This window comes from Pieris napi, chromosome 22 (assembly GCF_905475465.1).
Source record: "Pieris napi chromosome 22, ilPieNapi1.2, whole genome shotgun sequence".
Lineage (NCBI taxonomy): Eukaryota > Metazoa > Arthropoda > Insecta > Lepidoptera > Pieridae > Pieris > Pieris napi.
Genome location: NC_062255.1, coordinates 3,173,816 through 3,185,048, shown reverse-complemented (window position 1 = coordinate 3,185,048; position 11,233 = coordinate 3,173,816). Strand labels below are relative to the sequence as shown.

General features: G+C 32.5%; 1 protein-coding gene across 1 annotated transcript; it reads right to left on the bottom strand.

Annotated features, from left to right (window-relative positions):
• Positions 1 to 970: 970 nt before the first annotated feature.
• LOC125060710 (cytochrome P450 4c3-like) lies at positions 971 to 10,928 on the bottom strand. Its single transcript, XM_047665733.1, has 10 exons — positions 10,707 to 10,928; positions 9,314 to 9,406; positions 7,406 to 7,516; positions 5,526 to 5,711; positions 4,210 to 4,406; positions 3,540 to 3,591; positions 2,750 to 2,927; positions 2,277 to 2,428; positions 1,703 to 1,885; positions 971 to 1,167 (listed from the first exon to the last, which is right to left on the bottom strand). The coding sequence occupies exons 1-10, from the start codon at positions 10,861 to 10,863 to the stop codon at positions 1,016 to 1,018; spliced, it is 1,461 nt and encodes a 486-aa protein (XP_047521689.1). The 5' UTR covers positions 10,864 to 10,928; the 3' UTR covers positions 971 to 1,015.
• Between the last annotated feature and the right edge of the window lie 305 nt (positions 10,929 to 11,233).

Here is an 11,233-nt window from a genome sequence, read left to right as displayed (position 1 = left end):
CGTGTTCACACATGTGAATCAAGTCATAAACTAAAAGCGTGATCACTCCATGGTTTTGCAGAGCCCAAACCCGTTTCACAAATTTTACTTAATCTCGCACCACGAGTCACGAATTAATATTTTTAACAATAATAGACATTTTGTGTTTTATATGTAGTCGCCTAACGGCTACACAATGTTTCTGTGATTTAATGGAGGTTGGTAGTCATACCTGCGGCTGAGTTTCATCATCGGTCATCGAAGCAAAATAAGAAATTCAACATTTACCACAGTTGAGCGCTTTTTAAGGCACTTTTTGGCGCGCACCGCCACTACGTGGAACTGTGCCTGCTGGCCCATTTAACTATTTGACTTAGGGTGCTTTAAAGAGTGCCAGATTACCCACGAGGCAAGAGTTGCCCCACACCAAAGGGGTGACTCAAACCACGTATGCAAACCTGCCACCACCAGAAATTTCATGGAATCTGTTTTATTACTAAAATTATAATTGCGAAAATGTTAAGTTTAGTTTTTAGGAATGGTTTTATTTTACGCGTGGTAATTATAATATTCTTGTCTCATTAGAGTGAGAAAAGAAACACGTATGCTCGAAGTTCTAGTGAGATGAGACGGATACAGTGTTCCGCGGAACAAAAAATTAAGTAAACGCCAAATGCTTTTTATTTAAATAACTCGTAAAATATACAATATTTAATAAAATCACTAGTAACAGCTCTCCGACAATTAATGTGCTGTAATTTAATTAATTTTTGTGGGCATAATATTCGCCATGATTAATTAAAAACGAAATTAGACAATCCTTAGAGGTGGGTGACTTTGTTTTTATGTATAGAGGAATATATATTGTTTAGTTTTATATATAATGTTTGGATACCATAAAAGAAAAAATAATTATTTATAGATATGTTTTCAGTAATCGTTTGGAAGACGATCCGTCTTGTCATATTAAAAACGCAAATAAAAGACAATGTAAATTATATGTATAATGTATTCATTAAAATATTTAGTTATGATCTTAAATTCTTTTTTCAATTGTTATAAGATGGCCTGAAACTGGTATTAAAAGTATTTCAATTTTTAATCTGTTGCATATGTTTGAAGATACTTTGTAAGATCTAAGGACATTCGCCAAAATACTCTTCATTCCCAACATTCCAAAATGCCTACCTGTGAACAATATAATAAACTCATGAAATATATACAAATAACAAACAAGTAATGGCACGTTGTCTTTTTAAAACCATTGATTATGTTCTAGTGAACGTAGTAGAAATAGTAGGAATTATTTTAGATAATGCTGAGTAAGATTCATTAAAAGCCATACAGAATACTATGCTTTATAAATGAACTAGTTTTAAAATATGTACAATACACACAATAAATAAATATAATTAATTTATTTTTGTAGTTTCATTACTAAAGCGGTAACGAAAAAAGTACTATGGTACGGACTCCGTGTGGACATATAAAATAAAAAACAACGAACATTATATGTCTCAGTAGGGCATGAACTTAATTTTGAACTACTTGTTTTGTACTACTGTTTAGTTACCAAATATTGTAATAGTTACTAGTTCTATTACGATTACTATTCTATTGCTGGTTCTAGGATGACAGATGTCGAACTCGTCACAGAGCGTCTTTATTATGCTTCTGACTATTCAGTGCATTTTGTACGCGAGAAAAATATAAATTTATATACCTATACAATTTCTGGCCCCATAACTAAACGGGATAAAGGAACATGGATGTCTGTTCACGCTATTCTCTGGTAAAAATCTGTCTGGATTGAAGTCCTCTGCATCTGGTCCCCAAATTTTCTTCGATCTGTGCAATATGAAAGGTAGTATTGCACAACCAACCCCAGCGGGTACTGTACACGTTGCTGAAAATAAATAATCGTTCAAGTCATATAACTTGCAGGTTCTATGTTTTTAAATTTAACAATTTTAATTTTGGTGTTAATAAAATTTTAATTAATCCATTTTGAGTTAAATCTTTAGACACAACGTGTGACAAGTCAACTAGCATACTAAAATATTCTTGCATTATGTGTATCTCATCTCTAGTTATGAGGGCCTTAGACAAGACACAATTTCCATACATCTTTGTTTGGCGTTAATGGGTCCAGAATATCAAAAAGTAATTTTGTCTAGCTAGCTGTCAAAACATATTTTCAGCCCTACTTTGGTCTGTGATCTGTGAGCTGTCTTAATGCGTTACATGTATCGAAAAGCCCTTTTATAACAAATAACTAATATGTACAGAAAACATACAAAGTTTAAGTTCCTTTTGCGTCTCCCTTCCAATGATTGGCACGACTGTGTACAATCGCATCGTTTCTTTAATCACTCGCTCAAGATATTCCATTTTATTTAAGTCCTCTTTCGTTGGAGACCGCATTGAATCGCCAAAAATGCTTTGTAGTCTGAAATACAAGTAAACATATTGAGGCAAATATATTTACTTACTAGTGATGAATATTAATTATTTTATTAAGGAAAATCAGGGCCTATGACTTTTATGCGTTTATTAAGTTAAGTTAAATAACCTTCCTTCAGACAGCATACATCACACATCTTATTTCAAGAGATGATACTACCCCATTCACATCCTATGGACACATACAATAGAAAGTTATTCATTCACTACTATTGTAGTGGTTAAATGATGACAAGTAATGATTAAGCATTGCTTTATAAATTAGTCTAAATACTACTGTGCATTTAATAGCCAACTTTATACTCACTCCGCATACACAATATCCTGTTCTCTGTTATGACTACCCAAAATTAGCAGAACGTAAGAAATAACAAGTGCTGTTGTGTCATTGCCGGCTATTGTTATAGAATCGATATGCTCTCGAAGTTCTTCGTCCGTAAAGTTGGCATTTCTCTCCAATAACAACTCGAGCAGATCCTTGCGGCCTATAAGTAATATCTATTATATAATAATAAAAAAAGGGTGCGTGTTCTTATGTACGCGCGTAAGAAGTTATACTTCTTTTGCATTATTAAAAATAGTTTTTGATTGCATGCAAATAATTAATTACAATTAAATAATCAAAGACTGGAACAGGAGTCATTATGGTCAATAGTTTGCATTCGAAAAATTAAATAAATAAATATTTATTATTATTCTCTTACATTAAGTGTAACATAAATTATATTATTATTCGAATGTTGTTTTTAAATTATGTCCAATGCCGTAGCATCTTCCGTGGGCAACTTCATTCTGTTAATTTTGTGTCACGGTGCGCTCGCATCGTAAAATTTCACTCTCAATAATTTTTTTTTTCAATCTCATTCAATTCAATCATGAATTTTTCATAACGCGCCTAAAGAAGTATAACTTCAATAATCTTGCGATTCTAACCTGCGTAGGTTATATATGCGTTTAATTGAATATCAAAAGAATTGTTAGGATACGAAATCAATATTTCAGTTTCTATGAACGATAAATACTGCCACAGAATTGTCAAATGTAAGATGAATAGCACAAGAGGTGACGCGGGTCCCGCCAGAACGCTAAAACTGTACCTTTACTATCCATTCCATTTTTGTTAAACGATGCCCTCTTTTCCGTAACGACCTGAAAAAAAATATTTTCAATTAATATTTCTTCTCAGAATACTTTATAAATTTATAGATAATGAGTTGTGTGGTATTCAATTGTTCTAATCAAATCCCATCTATCAACGCCTATGGATTAAAATAATACTTTCGGGTCAGGGCCTAATCTCCTTAGAAGATTCTTCCAATGAACGCAGATATGTGTCTGGCCCATGCCCTTTGAAAGATGGTTGAATGTTTTGGCAAATATGTAATCAAATAGAGCCTTCAGGGTACATATTCAGAAACGCGACGTAGCGCTCATTTCTGCTTCCTTGTGTCAAAAATGTATTGTATTTTGACATACTTCGCAGTATGTCGCCTGAATACTAGGATTGGTTCATTTATTTTAAGTAACTAAGTGACTTTAAAGTCATATAATTTTTTTTTATCGGCGTTCATAAGTAACACCTACAAGAATAAATATGTTTTAACTTTTGAAGAAAACTTTCTGAAATGTCCAGAATTGTGGTAGCCCAGCGATTTAGCTCAAGACTCAAGTCTAATGTAGCCTAGGTTATAGGTTTGATCGCCGGTTGTACCAATGGCGTTTCAACACTACAGAAATATACATTTCTTTTAAAAATATTAAAATAACCTCATCAGTAAATTTGTGGGTATAATCAATATTTTCTTTCTGTATTTTGGAATAGGACGTCATATTAAACAGAGCCTCCGGTTGCAGCCATGCTTTGAAAAGCCTCATGCTTATAATGGACATGACGACGTTGCGCGCGCGCAGGTATGGCGTGTCTGGATTGTTTTGGACGTCCATCTTCTTGCCCATTGCTGTTTCTGTAATATTCAACTGTGATGAGATAAAGAAACAGGACTAATTGTGAAAAATACCATCAACTGCGGGAAAGAACGAAACGAAATAGAAGAGGTCTAAAGGTTGTAGCACCACTAACTATTATTTTTAATTACGTTGCAGATTTTAGCAGTATTCACCTATTATCAGCGTGCGACTTTCATCCCTTAGATGAACGTGACCTGGAGAAATTCGTACCGCCAATGGTAGATGAATGTCGTGTTACAGATTAGCTGAATTTAATTTATGATTTTATGAAACTAATACAATGAATACAAAACCAATATTAAGTTCACTACTTTATTAATATAATAACCGAAAACGATTTATTTGTTTTATATATTAAAGTATAGAGATATATTTCCTTAGTTTACACAAAAAAATTTTGATCCCCAATCTGTGTAATCCTTATCATTACTGACATTATTCTACATTTTAAAATCTAAAATACGCAACAATCCGAATATTTTGAATAATATATCTTGTCGATTCTAAATCTATATTAAATACTAGCTGACCCGGCTAACTTCGTTCCGCCTAACAGTCTAATAATATCGTGTTAACTTTAGTTAAACTTAATTTAGGATTTCATTAAGGTAATAACCTAATTACAATTGCAGACACAAAAATGTTTTATTGCTTGCCATTGCGAAAGAAGAAGAATGGCAGTTTTACATTAGGCTTCTTCTCACTAGCGCCAATATTTCGATACTGCATGTTAAAGCACTCTTTGATAGACAACATTTTTTGATGAGGTAACACATGTCTTCGATCAAGATCTAAGCCTGGTTATGCATCTCCTCATTCACCTCAAGATCGGAATTTCTTGAACTGACACGAATTTAATGTAAAATGATGCGTAGTTTTGTCAACAGATGGCACCACATGCTGTTTGCATTCGTAAAATTATTGAATTAATTTATTGTTATTCGATAACTTATCCGATATTTTATTACTTATTCTGCTATTCCGAGCGGATAAGAATCCACTAAAAAAGAGATAACTAACATCGGTCCAGCCTATCTTGAGTTATAAGTGGTGTAACTAGCACGACTTTGTTTTATATATTTAAGATATTTTACGATTAATTTACTAATACTCACCAAATACAATATCCAGTGTACAAGAAGTGACGTATTTAAAAACATCAAACTCGCGTTGCCCAACATTTTCCCGCAAACGTTTGACTAAAAACGTTCCTTGTTCTCCAAATATATCAATATAGTCTTCAATTATACGGTTATGAAACACCGTTAATAGTAATTTACGATGCATTTTCCATAATTCAACTGTAATTGTAAAAAAATCTTTAATAGGGCAATGATGGCAATGACAAGATTATTTATTTTACAATTTGATTATAATTTATTCTTGTAGATTATGTACTTTTTCCTCAATACATTTAATAAGCCTAATGGTCTTCCTTGTGACTATATATAATATGATAATTAATTGATACTATATATATAGACGCAAAACGTAGGTACCAATTTCTCAGGAATAAAAACAAAAGTAAAAGAGAACGTAGAAAAACAAAAAAAAATTTTTTTTTTATAATGCATGAAATTATATAATGCATTAGATGCAATAAATGATGAAAACATCATCATCTCAAAACATCTCCAAATTTGTCTACATATATTCATCACTCGGCAATGGTGTACCATGCAGTATTGTGGTGACGCATGCTCTTTAACACTATAGAAATTAATTAAAACTTCATGATTTGTGAAATAAAAGAAAGAAGGTACAAATTTTTACGCTTTACTCTAACCTCCCCTGGTCACAAACCGCTTAGAATTAAAAAAAACCTAACCTAACCTAATGTAATTCACTGGGAACTGAGACAATATCATTTATATCATGCATTTAATATTATCAGTTTTTTTAAGTGGTCCAAAGCCTAGGCTAGGTAATTAGTCAGGTCAAAACAGCAACCAGACTTACTTTATTGTCTGTTTGGAATTTTTATGCAGATTTTAAACAGTCATTTAAGAAATTTTACAAAAGAGATTACCGAAAAATACTATCTACTATAGACTTTATCTATACTAATATTATAAAAAAAAAGATAAATTTTGTGAGGTTGTAGGGGGTAATCTCTGGATCTAAATAACCGATTTTGAAAATTGTTTTACGAATACAAAGTTATTCACGTTGTGAGTCGTGAAGAACTGAAGTGAAGTGAATTTAGTGGTATTATTATTATTTTTTTTAATTTATATAATGCTACAAATGTAATTTTTTTTTTTTTTTTTGTATCTCACACACTGTTTTGTTGTGTTTTTTTAATATTCTTATTACTCTTTAATGTTAATATTCTACGGTTTCGATATTTGTAAATATGTGAGGAACATGTATACTAACTTTTTTAGTATAGTAGTTTATTCTAAGAGTACATTGTCTTCACATATAATTATTTAACAAATGTAACAAAATATTGTAAACCTATTTTAAAAGAGTAAGTGTGGAGTTTCTTGCCCATTCTTCTCCACACAAAACTACCTTTTGGAAGGGGCAACTAGAATCATCTTTATTTTTTTTTTTGACGTTCAAAAGTGCCATTTTAGATGGTCTAATTGAAATAAACGATTTGACTTTGACTTTGACTTTGAAGACTTTTCCATAGTAGATGGATTTGCAAAGCATTTCGGAAAAAAATGTTTTACGCAAATATTTTATGTAATTTATGTGACGACTCGTTGGTCTAGTGGTTAGTACCCCTGACTGCGAATCCATGGGTCCCGGGTTCGATCCCCGGCTGAGACGAACATCGATGTGATGAGCATTTGGTGTTGTGCTTAGGTCTTGGGTGTTTAAATATGTATTTATATGTCTATCTATCTATAATATGTATGTATATCTAGTACCCATAACACAAGCTTCACCAGCTTAGCATGGGACTAGGTCAATTGGTGTGAATTGTCTTTTAAAAAAAATGTAATTCTATGTTTAAATAGATATAAAACAATTAAAGTAATACCTGGAGCGACAAATAATCCATTTCCTAACCACGCCTGTAGGAATCTATACGAAGAGTCTTTCTGAAGGCAGTTATCTAGAATCTTCTGTATGTCTTCAGGGTTGAACGGAACTGTAATTCAAATGTAAGTTAACCTAAGTGCCAGTCGGGCACCCCTCGCAGCAGTTATCATATATGAACATTTTTATATATACCTAGTCTTGCCATAAATACTGAATCAAAGAAAAAAAATTCTGTTGCAAATAACATTTATTACTTTTACAGTGTGTTAGTTTAATACATATTTAACAATTTAAAATATAAAAAGCTTATTCGAAGTGGTCTCCATTGGCTGCAATACAGCCCTGCAATTCTGTAACTCACTTTTCGAACTCACACAGCAATCTTCGCATCGCTCTCAAATCAGTCGTGAAGCAGTCATTTTATGATTTGGCATTCTGAAAAGGTGGGAGCTTGTATTGTTTATCATAATGCCAAATCATGACCGCCGATGCGAAAACCGCTGTGTGAGTTCGAAAAGTGAGTTACAGAATCGCAGGGCAGTCCTTTAAACGTTGAGGCCAGTTATCAATAGAAGCACTCTTTCCATGGGAAAATTCTCACTGCCAATCGTACGGATTGGTTTAGGGACTCCAAATTATGGCGTTTAGAGCAAGCCGTACGCTCTAAATCTGACCATAAATCATAATCGGATTAAGATCGGGATTAAGATCGGGACCAGACGACGGCCAGTCTTCAGCTCTGATGAAGTCCGAAACGTTCGTTTCCAACCAAGACTGCGTAAACCGAGCTTTATGACCCGGCGCTGAGTCTTGCTGGGACCAATCTTGGTTATTGAACATGGTGTTGTTAAGGGGCTCCACTACCTTCTCAAGAATGGTATCTTGATACACTTGTGCCGATGTTTTGATACCTTTTTCACAAAAGTATGGCTCAGTCACTCCTTCATAGCTAATACCCCACGAAACTATCACTGAAGTCGGATAGTGCTCACGTTGCACTCTATCGACTAATTGGGAAGCTTACTTAGAGCTTTGGGCACAAACAGAGGAGGTCTCATTGTACCTAATAATAGCCGGGTACACAAATATTTGACTAATACCAAGCGTATGGAGAGTTTTAAAAATTGCATTTGGCTCCATACCTACTTTGTGTAATGCAATCGCAGCGATTCGGTTCTCTTTGTCACCCCACTCCATTTTAATGTCGTAAAATATTGTACAATGTATTGGCGCCAAAATGAGAAAACTCAATGACAATCAAAAAAAATTACAGATTCCAAATTCAAATGTAATATTTTGTTTATTTTTAATTGTAACAGTATTTACGGCCAGACTAAGTATAAAAGGCTTTTTACGCTCCCCTTTTTTTTAAGTTTATGGCCTGGTATCTAGACCTATTTACGCTCCCATCTTAAAGCTTATCCACAGGTAAATTTTGAATTGTATCATTTTAGACTATCGACCGGCAGAGTTAGTTCAGTTGTGTGTAGTATAGTGTAAAAATATATTTATTGTTTATTGGAACGAAGTTCCTTATCGCGCGTTGTGAAAGGGGGCTAGACGGAAAAAATTCTTACGAAAAGTTGTCACGACACTTATTTGCTATTGTAATACACCGGTTCTCGTCCGATCACCGAAGTTAAGCAACGTAGGGTTAGGTCAGTACTTGGATGGGTGACCGCCTGGGAACACCTCGTGATGTTGGCTTTTTTTTTCGTCGTAAGATTGGTGTCGAGAAAATCTATCATACTGTTATGATACCAATTAACATAAATTAATCGAAAGGAATTTCGTTCCATCCGGGTGTCCCTTGACACCTCTAAAGTTTTTATTATCAATTACACACAGATTCCAAAAAATATATATTTGTAATTGATATTAAACGCGTTAATCAAAACTTTCATACCTATATAGAGTGAAGGCCCAATCCATACTTTGTTGATGGTACTCGGAGATTTATCAAATAGAGACCCAAGTTGTTTAATATTATTCAACAATCCTAAAACATTTATAGAAAGAATTAGCAACTAAGACACAGAACATACGCAAGCAAAATTTCAGGTAAAATAACGTCAAAGACAAAAGACCTAAAGAAGAAGATGTCCACGCATAAGATTATTAATGGTATTTTTAGAGCAAATTATGAAAAACATACATAAAAATTGTATACCTCCGCCTGGGGTTTTAGGATATTTTGGTTTAAATATAGTTAACTTGGTTTTAATTAGTTAGGTTTTAATATACATTAAAAATTAATACATATATAACATCGTCGGGAGAGTTATTTTGTTAAGCCTTCGGAACATAATATACTTATTTTAGATATTATATTATATTTTTTAGGAATTGTAGTTTTAGATTCAAAAAAAATTATTTTTACGTTACGTTACGTTAGTAATGCAGTGTTTAGTTAATATTAAGTGAATTAATCTACATTTTATAATAATGAATAAATACTGTATATTTGTATGTTGGAATTAAAGTTTAATTGGTTTAAAAATATAAACACAAAATCAATTATCTAACATATTGCTTATACAATTATCTTAATAAGTAATGTTTTAATAAAAAACCCGTTACTCTTTGTGATCTATTTAATGCACTCTTCTCGCAAATGACGAAAGAATTTATATTTTTTTTTATAATGGCTACTAGATAATCCCTTTTTATATGCGAGGTGGAAATTCATTTGCGCATGTCTCCGAGAGTTGCAGAAGTATGTGGATCTCGACCCACACCAAAATCTCTTCTTCAATACCCATCAAGAACCCACAAAACCACCTTAGGTAGTTTCTACGAAGCTACAATTGAAAGCATTCTACCCGGGTACGAGATACTCACTAACATGATGTAATCTAAGTATCTAGTGTCATTTAATAAAATTGATAAATTAATAAAGAAATGTATTTAAAAACTATTTTTTGTATTAATTAATTGATTATTATTTTTTTAATCATAATGCACTTATTTATACATCTCTTTTTAAATTATTTGTTATTTTAAATTACACCTCATACATAATAAATATTTACACGGTTTGAATACACCACACATATGTGACATGGAACAAAGACTCATATATTTAAATATAGTGCCATTACAATTAAAAGTTGAATGGAAGTAAAATTCATAAACGTAATAAAATAAATCAGAATACATAGTTCATTCGTAGAATATTAGTTACAGTTTTATTCATTTGTTTTTTATATTACAGTAAAAAATGCAATTCAAACAAAATAAAGGGAATCATAGTAAATTAATTCATGAAAATTGAAAGTAATAATGCTAGGGTAACTTACTTTCCGGTCCGCCGATAAACCAATGCGTGTGTCCCAAAACAGGAAGACTCCCTACATTCGGTAGCGTCTCCGAGAAATCATATATCGCTTTCCGCGACCAACGATAATAAACATAATAAATAACAACAATCACACACACAAATAAAACTAATAACATTTTTTTAAATATTCAGCCGACACGTGTCAAATATCAGGAGAGTACCGGCGTAATGACACTGTGTATCACGTTATTAGCATTTAATCATGTAACGTCTTCTGTCAATAAGTAGCATGCTAAAAAAATAATTATGTTTGTGTGCAAACTTCCGAATTTGGGTTTCGATTCGAAAGAAAATGGAAGCACCAATCCAGCAAAAATCATGTTAAATAAATAGTTATAATAAATAAATCCTTTATTTGCCATGATAGTGGTACAAAATAAAAATAAAAAATCGAACAACAAGAAAAGTCATATAAACTAATAATAAAATAATATACATTGAAATAAATAACTAAACTTAACATAAACTAAAATATATCATTAAAAG

Coding starts and splice junctions, on each gene's coding strand:
- LOC125060710 (XM_047665733.1), bottom strand. CDS start 10,863: ATGTTATTAGTTTTATTTGTGTGTGTGATTGTTGTTATTTATTATGTT. Junction 3,592..4,209: donor CCCACAAATTTACTGATGAG/GTTATTTTAATA, acceptor ATTTTTTTTCAG/GTCGTTACGGAAAAGAGGGC. Junction 2,928..3,539: donor AAATGGAATGGATAGTAAAG/GTACAGTTTTAG, acceptor TATTACTTATAG/GCCGCAAGGATCTGCTCGAG.